This window comes from Drosophila yakuba, chromosome X (assembly GCF_016746365.2).
Source record: "Drosophila yakuba strain Tai18E2 chromosome X, Prin_Dyak_Tai18E2_2.1, whole genome shotgun sequence".
In the NCBI taxonomy this organism is placed as follows: domain Eukaryota; kingdom Metazoa; phylum Arthropoda; class Insecta; order Diptera; family Drosophilidae; genus Drosophila; species Drosophila yakuba.
In genome coordinates, this window is record NC_052526.2 from 13,397,906 (window position 1) to 13,414,611 (window position 16,706).

At 46.2% G+C, this 16,706-nt stretch overlaps 6 protein-coding genes across 8 annotated transcripts; 3 read left to right on the plus strand and 3 right to left on the minus strand.

Moving 5' to 3' along the window:
- Positions 1 to 460: 460 nt before the first annotated feature.
- Positions 461 to 2,865, minus strand: LOC6525303. Of its 2 annotated transcripts, XM_015190743.3 has the most exons (3): positions 2,475 to 2,861; positions 2,153 to 2,213; positions 461 to 840 (listed from the first exon to the last, which is right to left on the minus strand). In XM_015190743.3, exons 1-3 carry the CDS (start codon positions 2,800 to 2,802, stop codon positions 810 to 812), a joined length of 420 nt encoding a protein of 139 aa, XP_015046229.1. In that variant the 5' UTR covers positions 2,803 to 2,861; the 3' UTR covers positions 461 to 809. The 2 variants fall into 2 exon arrangements, with proteins under 2 accessions (XP_015046229.1, XP_002101139.1); XM_002101103.4 differs by lacking the exon at positions 461 to 840 and having other exon boundaries at positions 983 to 2,213; positions 2,475 to 2,865.
- Positions 2,866 to 3,251: 386 nt separating this feature from the next.
- LOC6525304 lies at positions 3,252 to 6,281 on the minus strand. The gene is made up of 4 exons (XM_002101104.3): positions 5,759 to 6,281; positions 5,166 to 5,354; positions 4,321 to 4,436; positions 3,252 to 4,244 (listed from the first exon to the last, which is right to left on the minus strand). Exons 1-4 carry the CDS (start codon positions 5,813 to 5,815, stop codon positions 3,695 to 3,697), a joined length of 912 nt encoding a protein of 303 aa, XP_002101140.1. The 5' UTR covers positions 5,816 to 6,281; the 3' UTR covers positions 3,252 to 3,694.
- A 1,709-nt stretch (positions 6,282 to 7,990) lies between these two features.
- Positions 7,991 to 9,118, plus strand: LOC6525305 (sepiapterin reductase). The gene has a single exon (XM_002101105.4). The coding sequence runs from the start codon at positions 8,117 to 8,119 to the stop codon at positions 8,936 to 8,938; it is 822 nt and encodes a 273-aa protein (XP_002101141.1). The 5' UTR covers positions 7,991 to 8,116; the 3' UTR covers positions 8,939 to 9,118.
- Positions 9,119 to 9,843: 725 nt separating this feature from the next.
- Positions 9,844 to 11,534, plus strand: LOC6525306 (sepiapterin reductase). The gene has a single exon (XM_002101106.4). The coding sequence runs from the start codon at positions 10,671 to 10,673 to the stop codon at positions 11,457 to 11,459; it is 789 nt and encodes a 262-aa protein (XP_002101142.1). The 5' UTR covers positions 9,844 to 10,670; the 3' UTR covers positions 11,460 to 11,534.
- A 183-nt stretch (positions 11,535 to 11,717) lies between these two features.
- Positions 11,718 to 13,585, minus strand: LOC6525307 (splicing factor ESS-2 homolog). Its single transcript, XM_002101107.4, has 2 exons — positions 13,074 to 13,585; positions 11,718 to 12,941 (listed from the first exon to the last, which is right to left on the minus strand). Exons 1-2 carry the CDS (start codon positions 13,441 to 13,443, stop codon positions 11,791 to 11,793), a joined length of 1,521 nt encoding a protein of 506 aa, XP_002101143.2. The 5' UTR covers positions 13,444 to 13,585; the 3' UTR covers positions 11,718 to 11,790.
- Positions 13,586 to 13,957: 372 nt separating this feature from the next.
- On the plus strand, positions 13,958 to 16,476 carry LOC6525308. 2 transcript variants are annotated; one of them, XM_015190744.2, is made up of 3 exons: positions 13,958 to 14,122; positions 15,580 to 15,750; positions 15,817 to 16,476. In XM_015190744.2, the coding sequence occupies exons 1-3, from the start codon at positions 14,065 to 14,067 to the stop codon at positions 16,287 to 16,289; spliced, it is 702 nt and encodes a 233-aa protein (XP_015046230.1). In that variant the 5' UTR covers positions 13,958 to 14,064; the 3' UTR covers positions 16,290 to 16,476. The 2 variants fall into 2 exon arrangements, with proteins under 2 accessions (XP_015046230.1, XP_002101144.1); XM_002101108.3 differs by having other exon boundaries at positions 13,960 to 14,122; positions 15,637 to 15,750.
- Positions 16,477 to 16,706: the final 230 nt, after the last annotated feature.

The window sequence follows — 16,706 nt, forward strand, 5'->3', positions numbered from 1 at the left end:
TTCGCTGTTATAAAGTCACGAAGTTCAGCGGGTTTTTTGTGGCTTTTGGCTGCGAGTATCTTTTGGCTTCTCAATAGTATGCAATCGCAAGAATTTTGTCGCTGAATGATGAACCATTTGTTTATGTAGAACAACAAGTATTTGGCCATTGACAGATCGTGATAAAAGCGGGTATGCAAGCGAGCTGCTTCATATTTTTGGTAAAAATATATATAATAAAGATTGGGATATAATAAAATGATAAGTAAGCTCATCATAAAGATTGGGATATAATAAAATGATAAGTAAGCTCAAGAGTTGCAATGTAGAAAACAGAGGAATTTTAGTTATGTTAGGTAAATAAATAAGTTCCTTTTCGCAACGTAATACTTCTGCAATTAGTATACTTTTAGGGGTATCATGTGGCTCTCCCCAAAGCCAAAGTTGCAGAATGGAAACCAAGAATCAACGAGTCGAGCACTTTGAAACAAGCAAACACTTTATTAACCAGTTAATTGGGGCAACTTCTTGAAGTGGCGACAAAAGCGGAAAACGTAAACAGAAATCGGAGGTTGGAGACAGATCATCGGGGTGACTATATATATATAGTTATATAGTTATATAGATACATATCTACAAGCGAATGGAGACCCGAAAGCGGAGTGCTCCACTGGCCTACTTTCGGCTGGATTTTAAGCCGAGCTCAGCAGATCGATGGCTTGCGTTGGTTTCGGGTTGAAGTTTTGGTTTTGGTTGGGGTTTTGATTTTGGTTAAGGTTTTGGTTTTGGTTTCAATATATGTTGGTTATATGCAAGACCTCTAACTCTCTTCAGTAGCCGTAGCCCGCGTCTTCGCCGTAGCTGCAAAGAGAAGAAAGACGAAGGCGTTGGGTGAATAAAGAAAGAAACACCACAATGTATTTTCAATTTATTATATTCTATTTTTTTTTTCTTTTCTTTTTTTTTTTTTAAAGAAGTTTTCTTGATTTTCTGAGCTTCTTTGTTGTGTAAACTAAGTTCTAAAAACTATGTATTTTATGTTCGATTAGCTGGGGGGGGGGACTAGAACCAGGCCCTCAGGTAATCCGTGATGGGTGGCGCATTATAGGTGTCTATACTGTAGCCATTTTGGGTGTGACTGTTGTAGCCATAGGTCTTGGCCGGCTGTGTGGAGTAATCATTACGCAAGCTGTGCTCACTTTCAGATCCCTGATCGAAACCCCAGCCGCCCAGCCGGCCGTCGATGAGTTTCTTGAGAAAATCGGTGGTCTGTTGCTTTTGTATGGGCTCCGGATCGACCAGACTGCCCTCTGTGGCATAGTGATCGTAGGTCGGATGATTGTACACTATGCCGGAGATAATGCTGTCCAGCTGGGAGTCGGAAACGTGCTCCACCGGATAGCCACCGCCGAGACTGGCATGTGGTGCGCCATAGGATCGCCTGGTGACCGATTCCAAATCACCGGCAAACTGCAGCGGTGTGGTGCTGTATTCCAGCGGATCCGGCACCGAAGTGGTAGACAGCAGGCTCCTCAGCTGCGAGTCATCCACGTACTTGTACTCCTCCTGGCGGCCCAGTGGCGAGGGTATCTGCAGGGGATAGTAACCAAAGGCGGCCCTCTTGGCGGGTATCGAGTTCAGCAGTTCTGGCTGTTCCGTGTGCGGCGTTTGAGGTACCTGCTCCTGCTCCTCCTTGGGCAGTGGCTCCTCCGGCGGCGGTGCGGACGCTGTCATCGCTCCACAGCCCATGTGGCACTGGCCGGGCCTAAAGTCCGGATTCAGAGTCTCGGGCATGTACTGGATTATTTCCGGTGCCGTCAAATCGATCTGTGATCGCTCTTGCTCCAGCAAATCAAACTCTCCCTTAATATCGCGCTTCTTTAAACGCCGCCCCAATCCCATCCAGCTCGACTGGGTTTTCTTCGTCTTTCGCTTGGTTTTGGGTGCGGCAGCCACTGACTCTGGCGATTCCACGGGAAACAGACCGAAGAGTTTAAGCTGATGCTTCTCCTGTGCCGGCGTCAAATCCTTGTGATACAGCTTCACGAAGCGTGCCGGACGCTCCTGGATCTGTTGTTGCCGCATCAGCCGGCGGCGGAGGAGCGAACCGGGCTGGCGCAGATCCCTGCGACGACGAATGGCGTTCGGCGACCTGATCGGTGAAGCTACGTACCTGGACTTTTGGCCGGAGCAACTGGAGCAGCCGCATGTTGACTTGTTCTTGGCCTGGCAATCTGTGGGGAATATAAATAATGGGTGAATGTTTGGATATCAAAACTCAGAGATAAGTTAGAGGAAAACATAGAAATGGCTAGAGGCTATATAGAAATGTCCGCTCACGAGAGAACTGTCCGCTCACGAGAGAACTGTCAGTCCACGAGAGAACTGTCAGTCCACGAGAGAACTGTCAGTCCACGAGAGAACTGTCCGCTCAAGGGAGAACTGTCCGCCCAAGAGAGCTATTTCATGAAACAATTGCACTTCTTTCCACTTACCCGCTTTGTTGACTGTGACCCGATCCACCTTGGCGTACAGCTTGGCGGGATTGTATTTGGGCGGCGCCGGTGTCCTGGGCTGCTCCACAGTGAAGTCAAAGCTGTAGGTGATCTTGGCCTTCGTCTGGACGGGCTTCTCCACCCGATACCCGTACTCGCCACCCACATACTTCTTTGGCTTCGGTGTGTTGGGCACATTCAGCTGGTAACCCAGCTGGGTGGGACAGTCGCAGCTCTCGCCCGTGTAGACAACTTCGACGGGAGCGGTGTGGACCAGTGCGACGAGGAGCAGGCCCACAATCGGGATCATTGCTAGGGTGTATCGCATCTCGGGTGATCTAGATCTTCTCGGTTGTCTGCCTTGCTGGCTACTAGCGGCAGCATGTACCGTCACATTCTTTATATCACATCTTGGCCAGCAACCCGCCAGCGGACCCCCCAATGCTCTTGACTTTGGGCAAGGTCTTCTTCCCCAAGAGACGCCGGCGCGGCCACTCGGTTTGTTTTTGTTTTCGCTGACCTTTTCAAATAGTTCGCGGGTCATGTTTTCCGTCAAAAGTCATGTTCCCGACGCTCGCCGCTTTCTTCAGTGTCGAGTGTCTCGATGGCTTGAGATCCAAACGCCAAACCCAGCATCGTCCACAGTGGAGCTTCGCCAGTGCGAACTAAAGATACTCACTTTTGTTTTAATCGGATGCCGTAAACCATTTGAAATTATACAAATGTTTGCTGATTTATAAGTAATTAATTACTAGTATAGTATAACACTTGTTCATCTATGAGTGCTGTACTTGATTACGAACTATCAAAAAGTGTTAAATCTTTATTAGATATGCTCAACTGTAATCGTGAAATTCATTAAGCAAATAAGTGAAATAATATGTCGTGGGAATATCTTAAAGACTTAATGATGCTGAACTACATTTAAACTGCACTTAATAGTTTATAGAGTTATTCAATCATATTTTATAGTAAAATACTTCTACTCCACATCCCATTTTCTTGTTGGCCTATTGAGCCACTTATGAGACAATTAAAACGTGCCTTTAGAGCTCTGCTATTATTAAATAGTTAAAAGTATTTAAACCACTTGCCATGCATTTTGTATAATAATACATATATATTTTGTAAGACTAACTTAGACAAACATATGCATTCCCTCCTTGGCGTATATATACATATTTACAAGCGAAAGGATTGCAATTGGAGATGGGTTTCATTCAGTAGTAACCGTCCTCGGACTCCTCGCGTTTCGCCTTCCGGTACGAGGTGATCCGGCCGGGCTTGAAGCCACAGTCCACGGACACCTTGCCGGCCACTTTGCCGTAGCTGCTTTCGCTGGAATCCTTGCTGTAATCCTTGTACGCATAGCTGGAACGGGAGCTGCTGATCTTGCGGAACTTCGGATTCTTGTACTGCTCGGTGATGTAGCCCAGCTGCTTGTAGGTTAGTTGCGGCGCCTCCTCCTCATCGTCGGCGGACTGCTCCTGCTCCAGCTCCTCCTCGGCGTACTCCTCCTCGTCCTCCTGCTTGGCCGCATAGGTGCGCTTCTTCAGCGTGATCACGTCGCTCTTCAGCTGAAAGAGATTCTCCTCGGGCACGTTGGAGAACACCACCTTCTTCTCACCGTCGACGGGCTTCTGGGCAAATCCGTAGGCCAACTTGGCCTCCGGCACATTGATGGCCTTTCCCGCCTGGGCGGCCAGGCTCACGCTGATGGGATCCGCTGACGGACTGTTGTCCACCTTCTTCTCCGCCGCGTAGTCGATTCTGAAGAAGATCGTTGGTAGGTAGTGATTAGTTTCTACATTAGATTTAGATGTGTTTAAGGTTTCACTATACTCACTTGCCGTAGACGGATCCCGAGCTGGAGGAGCTGGAGGCGTAGCTGCTGGAGGAGGAGGCGTAGCTGCTGTCGGAGCTGATCTGCTGGCACGAACAGGTGGGCTTGCACGGCGTGGTCTGTGTGGATTGATCAAATCGAGAGTTTCGTTTCAATTTCGGTTCGTATATCGGTGGGTGGTGGTGTATCTAAATGGGTTCTATCGCTCCGCATAGCTCTTGGTTTTTAGGAGCACGTACGCGGCGATATATGAGGGCGTTATGCATATGGTATATTTTTATTTGGATGATTCGGATGACGATGCTCGGCTCTGATCATGGTGACGCAAAGTTGGGGCGGTGATAATGATGCCCCGATGCGGAAATCGTTACTGCAGCTGGCTGGATGACGTTGGATGAATGCCACTGGTCGCTGATTGCAGCGGTTGCAACTAATGCTAATGCTTATGAAAAAGGTAACTTAATGGTATAAACTTTGCTTAATGCTTGATTACTTTGATTAGGATCAACTCACTAAGAGTATCATTTAAAATATAGTAACTTATTGCAGCACATGACTACATGCTACAATGTTTCGTGCATTGGGATATGTTTGGTCTGGGCAGGCAGCACTGGTTATGGGCATGGATGGATGGATGGATGTGCATGTGGATGAGTCATGGATGATGATGTTTAGAGCTGATAGCGCTGGCCAGAGGCGCTCCTCTTGTAGCAGTCGATCCGCTCCAGACGCTGCAGCCGCTCGGCCAGACGCTGTGCCGCCAGCGTCTTGGCTTCGATGGCGCCCTCGAGCATCCGACGGCCCAAGAGGTTGTTGAAGGCGCTCATGTACTGGAAGAGCTCACGTACTTTGCCGCAGGTCTTGGGCAGTTGGGCCGGCTCGATTAGCTGCTTGCTGCACCAGCAGTTGTCGCCGATTGGCGGTAGGTTCACATCGCTGGGCTCGTAGTATCGGGGCTTCGGCCGGATCACCGTCGATCCCTGGCAGCTCTGGCAGTAGTCCGTTCCCTTCTCGGAGCACACGCAGGCCGCCATTAGCTGTAGGAATAATGGCAGTTGTTTATAATACTTGGTTTTGTATTGGTTGTGTCCTTAAATATATGCCTATTACATGGATGAACTGATCTCCAACTTTAAGCACAAGCTTTGTAAATTATTTAGGAGGATACTTTTATCCCTTTGTTATTAGAATTCTATATACACGTAAACTTCTTTTATCCTTGGCAAGCACTCTAGCAAACAGTGTTGGAAAGTTGCTTAGAAAACATTGCTTAGCTTTTGTAATCACTGTACTAAGCAGTGCTGATCAGCGCGTTAGGAAGCTTATCCTGTGAACTCGAGTTTATGAACTTTGTATAATCTTTTTCTTTGCAAATTCACTTTCTTCTGCACTACCACTTCCACTTCCACTGATACAGATATAGCATATTCACACTTCTTACCAGTTGAATGCAGTGCATTCCCATGACCAAGGCGAGTAGAAGCTTGCAGGCTAGCATGTTGTTAAAGGGGTTCTTATCGGATCACTGTGCTCTTGGCTCGTCAAAAGTTTGCACTGACTGTGGGAGCGGTCCACACGGCTTATATAACCGTGATAATACCAAAAAACCGAAGATCGCCGAAAGCTGTGCGCATGCATTAGTTTTCCGCAGCTGCGAGTTGCTCTCACTTTTTGGCCGAGGTGAATGAAATCTTTCACTCTTTCTTCCAGCTAAATGAAATCTTCACGAGGTCACTTTCCCGCTGCACGGCATTGATCTTTGGATGACAGGGTCAAATTCAGGTTCAGGTTCAGATATAGCCTGTTCCAAATGCATATGCTCTCCATTGGATCCCCGCCGGTCCACTAAAGCTGCGATGCTACGTGCTTCGGCTTGAAAGCCCCACTTGCTTTCGATAATGCCCCTAAATCAACATAAACAGAAAGATGTGATGCTATACCCACTACCCACTACTCAGTACCCAGTACCCGCTAGCCACTGGTGAATTCCAAGAACTTGGACCGATACCCATGTGAGTGGCTAACAATGAAGTAGGCACTAAGTAGAGCCAAGATGCAACAGCCATTCAAGACTGCTCTTTATCAACTGGGGTTTATCTATACAGAAGTATCAAGATTTTGGCATTCATGAGTACATATGCTTGTTTTTGTCTGCTGCAGTTGAATTACTCTAAAATATCTAAATATGTAATATGTATATGTAGTATAGCTTAACTTAAGCTTTCCTAAATTCGAAGTTATTTGAGTAGAACTTAAGCCTTTCACAAGTGAAAGTCATTGAAGTAGTGCATCTTCAAGGAGTGTAAGTTAACAATATGTATAAAAAAAGGAACCTTATTTGCAAGAACTTGCTATTTCTACCATTAAATTCGAATGGAGAGTGTGAACTTAATAAGTGAAACTGCGATTAGAACTGCGTTCCGTTCCCGATTTCAAAATGGGTCAGCGTCATCTAAAAACGACCCGGGAATCGGGAGCAGACTCCGGCGAAATCTAATAAGGCCATTAACCCAATTCGAGCTTGTTATTGGCGCAAATCTCTAGTCAAAACAACAAATTCTGGAAGCAAATTCTAGAAGATCTTAAAGCACTGCCCTTCCAAACGATAATGTGTGCTAAAAGTCGGGAAAAAACACATTTCCACATAGAATAAAATAAAAACCCAAAAGACACATTAAATTAAACACTTTTTTTTACGTTATCTTTGGGCATGCGACTTAACTGATGTTTAGTAACGACACTTGATTAAATGCACACGTGTTTACACTAATCAATAGGCTGCCCATTAAATTCACAGTCAAATATTATGTAATGCACAACCATTTGCATTTTATTCGTCTACGGAAGTTCAACGACTGAATGCGATAACCTGTTGTGTGATTCGGAAAATATATACAAATGGGAAAGCAGTTGTACTAGCCACATCTGTTGATGGAAATTTATTTCATTTGTTTTGCGCAGAAGAAGACACTTAGCTAAGATTTACTTCATATTGGGCACCATTCTAGTGTCTATATAATACTGCCCCCATCTGTGCCACACTATTGATGGTTGCCAACAGATTTGTTTACACAAAATCTGTGGTTAATCTCTTGCACTAAACACACAACCTTGACTAAGGCGCCATATCAAAGGAACTGTGTGAACCCCAAGATGCCAATCGATCAGCTTGCGGGCTCATGGGCAACAGTGGCCAAGCCAGGAGGGGCTTGGAAATATTCTAAAAAAAATAAAACATAGACAATCTACCAACTTGGCAAAGGAAAAAGAAAATATAAATAAAATGCCACGCCAAGTTTATATGCAACATTTGTTTTGTAGTTAGTTTACCCAAAAAGTGTAATATTGCTAATATTCCCGATGCGTTAGAGTGGCGCTCCACTCCACGAGATGATGCCAGGGGTTAAACGAGGCGAAATGGGTCTGGATTACGGTGCCGAAATCCCAAAACATTACAAATGGTTAATGGCACGGCAACAAGAGCAGACGGCTTATCAGCCGATTGGGTTGTATAAAAGCCCCAAGCTGACATCCCCGCCACTCCAGAGCGCTTCTATATACGGAATCGGAACCTGACTTGCTCAGTCGAGCATTAATATATATATATATATATACATATATACATTAACTTGACCAATCGGATTTGGAATATAGCTTATCAGTGAAAAAACAGAGTCCAGTTGGCGAAGCCCGGCGAAAAGAAGGCAACAGTACAGTCGTACAGCTACAAGTGATCGCAAGTGAAAGATTCTTCAGTTCCCGAAATCCTCAAGTACCCGAAATCCTTCGCATCGAAATAATGGCAGCAAAGAGAATGGACTTAAATAGACGCACCTTTTTGGTGTTGAGCGGCAGCTCAAATCCTTTGGGTCAATCCCTGGCCGTGGAGTTCTGCCGTCGCCTGGCCACTGGATCCCTTGCTTTGATCTTGGACGAGGATCAGGAGCAGCTTCGGGAGCTGGAGAATCATCTTCACAGCGAACTGAAGACGCAAAACGTTTGCGTGCAGACTGGCAAGTTGGATGCGAGTCACGCAAATGGAGTGCAGCTAATGGAGCAGGCATTGAAGGAGCACTTTATGGCTGGAAAGGACACTCCACGCTTCGAGCGTTCCATAATCCTGCACAACGAGGGAAAGGCGGCGACGCATGTGCTCCTGGAACCCCAGAGCGACGACGACTGGCAGGCCTATGTCCAGCAGCAGCTCTACGCACCGGTGGCGCTCAATCAAACGTGGCTGCAAACGAAGCACTTGGAGCAGGTGGAGAAGCTGGCGGTGAATGTGACCTCCACGCTGATGGTTCGTCCACTGGTCCATGCGGGACTGCTGTGCTCCTGCAAGCGTGCGAGGGATATGTACTTCCGTGCCATGGCCGCCGAGGAGTCTCGTTTTGGCGTCCATGTGCTCAGCTTCTCGCCCGGAGTAATGACCACCCATGTGGACCAGTGCGATGTGAACGGCAATCGAATCACTCCCGCCGAACTGGTCGCTTCGAAGCAGCTGCTCCAGCTGCCCAGGATCCAGCCGCGCCAGGCCACCCTCAAGTTGATCAACATTCTGGAGGAGATCTCCTTCGTCTCCGGCCACGATGTCGACTACTACGACACCTTCGTTTTATGAGTAGCACCGCTGTGGTGGGCTGCGTCCCTGATGGACTCGGTTCTAGACTCGGTTGACGACGATTGGGATGCTGTACACGACTTGATTGCCATGGAAATGAATAAAATCTGGTTAATGACCCCGATTTCAGACCTGCAAGTGCACCAATATCAGGCACACGCACAGGAAAACGAACAAAAACATATTTTTTACTTTGCTAAAGTGGGTGGGAAAAATCTAGATATCTGTAGGATTTTCTTGTATTTATATTACGTATATTGTAGATTTTAAAAGTAAGTGCTATGGGGTGCCTACATTTAATAGAATTTGATTGGGTTAGTTAGGGATTTCCGATTCAAACACGCCCCTAACACTTTATATATGCAAATATTCATTTACTCAAAACGGAAGTTCAGAAGAGGTGCAGAATATACTCAATTAACATTTAGTCACATTAGGTAAATATGTGTGTGCAGATGTGAGTTTATGAATCAGCGATGAACACCAGATTAAACAAATATACAGCGTGTAGAATATATATTTCAAAACAACTTGAGACAGATCAAGTAGACTCAGTGATAAGAAAAGCCACACGTGTTCAGAAATATTCAAAAGTATGGGTGTTGCCGGGTCGAAAACTTCCAAAATTGCCAATAAAATAATTCCTGATCCGGGTTTTTTCATTTCTGCACGGAAATTTGTATTAAAATCTGCTGGAATTTGTAGTAATTGTTTTCTTAGGTTTTTCATTTTTTTGTTTTATACAATGTACACTGATCTATAATTTATGTAGCTTCAAATAATTGGATTCTCTTTATTCCGATTAAATCTGATGAAATCTTTATTGTTTCCCATTTGGTTTGCAGTTTACTGTTTCATATTCAAGGCATACTTTTGGGTATTCCTTATAGACAATATAGAAATATAAAATTCACTATAAATGTTGCTAAGCTTTTCTAATCAGAATTGAGCAATAATGTAAATGGCAATCAGGAATTGAAAATGGAGCTTCTCTACAATGTTGCAAAGCTTGTGCAATCAGTGGGGTATTTACAGTTAAATTAAATTTAATGGCTATTGTGAGGCTTGAACTTAAAAACAAAGTTGCAGAGCTTTTGAGAAAAGATTAGTCGAAAGAGTTACTTCAAGATGCTGACCTTGACATTGGCATAGCAGCTGGTTTACCACCATGGAACTTGATACATATAGTTTGGTATATAGTATGGAACAGAATGTTCACTCTAACGAGGCAATTAATAAAACATAGGCAATTAATTAAATTAAATCGTTAGGCAAGAGCCGGCGATAACCTTTCGCATCGATTGGAGCTTAAAGCGTGAGAGAATCTGCGAGTCGAGAGCAAAAAAGGCGGAGAGCGGGAGACATGGGCGGCTGTTACGGGGGGTTACGCCCCACATGCCCCCGAAAATGTATTTTTAAAATAACATATTCTATTAGCTATTTGTAAGGCCAAGAATATGCGAAGCTAAACTAAAAGCTAATAAGTACATACGGCAAATACTTTGTGTTTTGTGTTGGAATTCAAAGGTTTGACATAAGTATGTGTTTTACCCCCCTTTGGGAAAGTGGTTTTCGCCTACGCTCCTGGCCATGAAAACACCAAGCTTTAGTCAGCTGTGAAAAAGCTGCCAAATCAGGTAAAAGCCAAAGCGAGTTACTGAAGAGAGAGAGCCAACTGTTGCCGCCACAGTGAGTGGGAAATTAGAAAGTAATTTAGTCTGGTAATTGAATCATGGACCTGAAACAACGCACATATCTCCTGGTGACCGGAGCCTCCCGTGGAATTGGCCGCGAGTTCGCCCAGCAGCTGGCCAAGCGGTTTAGGGCCGAGGGCTCCGTGGTGACGCTGCTGGGACGCAATCAGGCACTCTTGGAGGAGACCAAGGCGGAGATTGTGGCCACAGTACCAAGTCTGCCCGTGCACACCTACTCGCTGGAGCTGGAAATGGCCAAAGCGGAGGACTTCAGCAAGATTCTGGAGGCTACCGGCGGCGGAAGCAGCAGTTTCGAGCGAGCCATTGTCATCCATAATGCCGGCACAGTGGGCGACACGTCCAAGAGGGCCAAGGAGATCGGGGATACGGACTACCTGCAGAGCTATTACCACTCAAATGTCTTCTCTGCCATTTCGCTGAACTGCGAATTCATGCGCGTCTTTCAGGCAATCCCCAAGTTGGTGGTCAATCTCAGCACCTTGGCAGCCATTGCTCCCATATCCTCGATGGCTCACTACTGCACAGTGAAAGCAGCCCGTGAGATGTACTTTCGGGTGCTGGCCACCGAGGAGTCCGCCGACGACACTCTGGTGCTCAACTACGCGCCCGGTGTCATTGACACCCAGATGACCGTTCAGGTGCAGCGAGAGGCACACGATCCCGCCGTGGTTGCCATGTTTCGGGAGCAAAGGGAATCCAAGACCATGCTGACACCCGGCCAGACGACGGAGCGGTTCATCAAGGTCCTGGAGGCGTTCAAGTTCAAGTCCGGCGATCATGTGGACTACAGGGATGAGAAGTTCTAGCTTGTTAATCAGTATGTTATTATCTGTGGTAATGGGGCTTATGTATTAAAACATTCAAATGGTAAAACAATTAAACCAACTATTTGAAAACTTTTTAAACAAATGTTGCGCACGGGATTTTGCTACAATTCGAAACACATCTGCATGAACTTTCAGCTGATAAGGTGTGCTAATATGATTTCCCATTCATGGTATTATCTTGAACAACTCTCTTTTATACCAGATGACTTCTTCTTTGACACGCAGAAGAAATCTTCATTTCGTAATAACAGTGTAGGTTTATGATGTATTCTAATGAAATTAAACATGAACAATGCGGCATGGGCACGTGCTAAAAGAAATCGGCTGCAGTGCGTCGTTTAGTGGGTATCTTGAGCAGATCGTCCGTGAGCGTGGATCCCGTATCGATGGTGGCGCTCTTAGACGGAGTGCTGATCTTGGCCGGCAGTTGTTTGGTTGCTCCCAGTGGCGTATTGGTGCTCCTCACCACACCGGGCGTTACCTTGCGCTTTCTGGCGCCCAGCGGTGATGGTGTGTGCGATAATCTGGGCGTTCCTCGGATACCCAGCTTACCCGTGGCCAGTAGCTGGGCAGCCGGCGACATGCTGGCCAATCGTTCCATATTGGTGCGTATCAGTGGAGATCCAATGTTGCGACGCGCCGTGTCCAGAGCCATTTGTTTCTGATTTCGCATCTTTTCGCTAACCTTTTCGGCCAAAGCGATGGCGATGTTTTCACGCCGTGAGTTCTCATTGATCCGGAACGAGGGTCCTTGGGTCGGCCGCAATGGCGTGTCGCCGCCGTCCAGGCGAAAGGGAGTGCCATCGATCTCGCCCCACGTCATGATCGGCGAGAAAGCCTCTCCGGGTCGCGGTGATGGTGAGCGCAACAAATCGAAACCGCGTATTCTCGGAGTGGCTGTGCCTTCACCAGTTGTTACACCATTTTGTGACACTTCATTCTGTTTTTTTGTATCCATTTCGCGGTGCTTTGCCTCATCGGGCAGCCTGGTGGCATTGTGTTGGATGCTCTGTTTGCGCTCGGCCAACTGGACGCGCTCCTCCTCGGTGTACTCCACGCCATCGGGCACGTACATAATGGAGTTCATGTTGGTGTAGTTCCAGGTTTCTATCTTCCTCAGCGGATCTGGCTCCTCGAATTGCTTCTCTATGCTGGGCAGCATGAGAGCACGCTGCAGTTGCTCTGCGGAGAGCTTCTCATGGTTGTAGAGCACAGCGTATTTCTGGCGCAGCTTGGCCTCAGCCGTTTCGATGATCTCCTGAAAGCTCTGGTTATCCTCACTGGTGTACTTCTGCAGGAAGGCGTCCAGCGATAGCTTTGAGGTGGTATCCCTGCCCTCGGCGTCGCTCTTCTCGGTGCCATCGGTGGAGAATGGTGTGTCGGTGGCCCGGGAATTGGGCAATGGGGTATTGCTGCCATTCGCGTGACTCACTGGTGTCTCAAATGTGGCCGGGGACATGGCTGAAATGAAAGATTTCAATTGGTTATTGAATTATCTAATTATCCACTGCCAATGTACTATTTCATCAGAATGAATCAGATCAGCGTTTAAGTGGCTGCAATGGTGTTTATCCAATGCTTTACAATACCCACCATTATTCCGCTGGTTGTTCCGTCGGCTGGTGCTTCTTCCTGTCCCGGGAATCCTGCCCAGACTGTAGCGCTCCCGAATCTCGGCCATTTGGACAAAGTCGCGCCGTGACTCCGCGTCCAGGTAGTCGTTCTGCGCACGCAGCCGCTCCAGATCCGGAAAGAAGTCGCGCTGTATGATCTTGGACATCTCCTCGATGTACTTTTCCTCTGTGAGGATCTTCGGTTTGTTCTTGTGGCGCACCATCGTCGTGGGCATCTTGAACTCGGCGAGTGCTGAATTCTGGACGCGGGCCACTTCCATGGCCAGGCTGCCGGGTGTGCCAGGTGTGCCCGGTGTGGCAGGTGTTCGTGGTGTGGCGCTCATCGCCATATATATCTGCTTTTCTACGTAAACAACTTTGTTTTGTTTTAATATGAAAAGTGCGATGTTTTCTTTTTCCTGCCAGTTGGGTGTGACCGTTTTGATTTCCACTCAGAATAACAAAGACTTTGTTTTTGCTAAACTCTGGCAAGGAGCACTAATCGATGAGTTATCGATAGGTGTGGAACGCATTCGAATGCGCGCTAGCATTTGAATTGGAATTTGTATGCGCTTAGATAATGTCATGAAAGTGATATTTGCTTCCGCTTTGGACGCATACATATATAGGAAGAAATATTTAAAAAACCATTTTATTGATACATATGCCACGGTGACCAATGGGCTTAATACATTTACTGTTTTTGGGAGACAATTTTATGTGTTACAAATAGCGCCTGTGAATCACGGCCATATATACGTAATTTGTACGACTCACCATATCAGCGATTACCGCTGTCGTGGTGCCTTATCTCAACTGGCTATATAGCCGTAAGCTCGGCAACTTCAAATCCTCCAACTAACTTTCGATACACCCATCAGTCTTGGTTCACCCATTCAACCCGTCGCACCTTCGATCGTCGTGTGTTTTAGTTATTGAATTGCGATATCGAATATATATCCGAATCCGCCATGAAGTTTTACCTGTTGCTGATTGCTGCCGTCTCGTTTTTGGCCTACATCAGTTGTGGTAATTGTTGTTTCTACTCCCAAAAAAAAAACAGTTTGCCATCAGGATCGTTATTTTTCTTTGTTTTTTGCTGTTTCAAGTGAACGATTTATTGAGTGCGTTATATAAGAAGGTGTGATAAGCGATGGTCTCATGGACACCGAAATAAATTCCAGATAAGATATCAATAGGCGAGTTCCAAACGAAACTTCAAAGGTTCTGAGCTTTGTAACTGGGTTAACTTATTTTTTCTTTTGTTGTATTCTTATTTTTTCGAGTGTGTTTAGCCGGCAAACGCATGAAAATGATATATACAGCATATAGTGCATGCACATATGTGAGCGGTTGTTTAATTTCCCTTTCTGATGAAATGCAATTTAGATACGGATATAGATGCAGACAAAAGGTTTTTTTATCAGAGAACTGCAAGGTTGGTGTTTGTTGCCAACCCAATCACACTCAACATATTTGAGTGTCGGGTCATTAAAAACATCCGCTCAAAATATTCGGGTGTCTGCAAGCACCCGTAACTCTCATAACACTCAGAACATAGAACAGAGAGGCAGAAAAAGACAAGTGCCCAAAAACGAATGAGTGGCAAAAACACTTATTTATGTCTCTTAAACACTTGGGTGTCTCGTGGACACCAGGTACTCACCCCTTTCCTTCGCAGAGCTGCTAGCTGGTTGTAGCTCCTGGAAAATAGGTAGCTCCTCCAGTGGGTCGAAATCCCATTATTGGTATCCACTGCTGCCACTTAAAATCACTGCACCACTCACTCACATTTAGTATTTTTTTTTTGAAAAACATCGAAAAAGTGGTTTGCTTATGTAGGACTTTTGAGAAGCGCAGAGAAGGGCACTTATATTTTGGTATTATTTGGTATTAAGTATTTAGTATTTTTTAGTATTTAGTGCTAAGACACCCGGAGTTTAATGGGTGCACTTAGAGTGCAGCTCTCTGGTTTCTACTGCCCTTCGCATAAGCGGCGAAACATTATCTCTGAAAAAAGCGCTTGGATGTAGTTGTGTCTCAGTTCATTTCGTATTTGCAGCTTGCGAGTAAATATTTGTGAATCATTCAAATCGCAGTTTCAAAAGCCTAGTATTTGTAATAATTTCAAAATAATTTGTGTGCAAACTTTCGGCACCTTGCATTGTAAATTGACTTTGCTTATCGAATCATATGTACACATGTGCATACATAAGTTTGTTGACTCACTTTGGGGCCTGTGTGTGTATACGTAATACGTATGCACGATAATTGATAAGAATCGATTGTGTGTGGCTGAGATAATAGCTGCGAAGCCCAGTACAGTGCGCGCCATAAGGTTGTGAAGGGGTCTGAAATGAATGAAATGAATGAAATGAATGAAATGAATGAACTGAATGATATGCACTGTGTGGAAAAGGACTTTGCACCGATACAACACTCTGTCAATGCAAAGGATACACAACAAGTTGATCTAATCTAATCAGGCATGGCCGCAATCGAGACTCAATCGAAACGCAACGTTCCACTCGCTCAATTCGCAGATGGATGCATCCAGTGCCACTCGAAGGACAACGAACGCTGCGCCACCAATCCATTGAGCCTGCTCAATCGCAACTGCTCCGATGGCTCCTCCAACTGCTACTCCCGCGTCCAAGGTAAGTTGTGAATGGAATAGCTGAACCTTTTCGAAGGTAACTAAATGCATCCTTGCACTTTCACAGATGGGTACACCATTCGCGGTTGCGCCGTCGATCTGGACAACGCCACCAGGAGCACGTGCAACAACGAGCTGCTCTGCCAGCTGTGCACCTACAGCGAGGGCTGCAACCGGAACACCTTCCCCTTGAGCCGCCTCCAGTGCCTGCAGTGCTCCGGCAACTCCACCTCCTCGCGCTGCGCCACCGATACGTATGTGTCCGCCCAGATTTGTCCACTGTACAAGTTCGGCGACAAGTGCTACATTCGCAACAGCAACCGCACCGTCGATGGTTCCTTCCAGCGCGGCTGCCTCACCTCGGCGAATGCCCAGAAGCAGTGCGTCAAGGATGGCAACTGCTATACGTGCGAGGGACGCGGCTGCAACTTCCTGCTGGCCAACGACACGCACATTCCGCTGGCCCGCGACTCCGGCGTCCAGTTGGTCATGTCCATGTCGCTGCTGATTGGCGCTCTCCTCGCCGCCTGGCGCCTCTAGGCTGCAGTCCATGGGACGCCAGTCAGTCAATCCTGCCCAGAACCTAACCAGTTCTTTTGGAGTACACAACCGCATCACACACATCCTTTTTTTTTAGCAGCATTTTAATGGGTTGTATGCTTAATTTTTTTGTAAAAGAACTCTGTGTTTGTTTGTAAAGATAAATAAACTGAATGAGGCAAAATCAGAAATGGTTTTTTTCTTTGGGAACTGGCCAAAGTTGGAGAAACATAATATCTCAACTTGCTTCACTTTTAATAGTGCTTCATAATATTTGTGAAGCCAAAATAAATATAAAACTTAAATGCGCATGCAGGGTAAACAGCGATCAAACATTTCGTTTGCATTTCACTTTTTACGAGGTGTCAACGGGCGGCACTTGATGGCAGTTGACACTATGTCCCGATCCCGATCCCT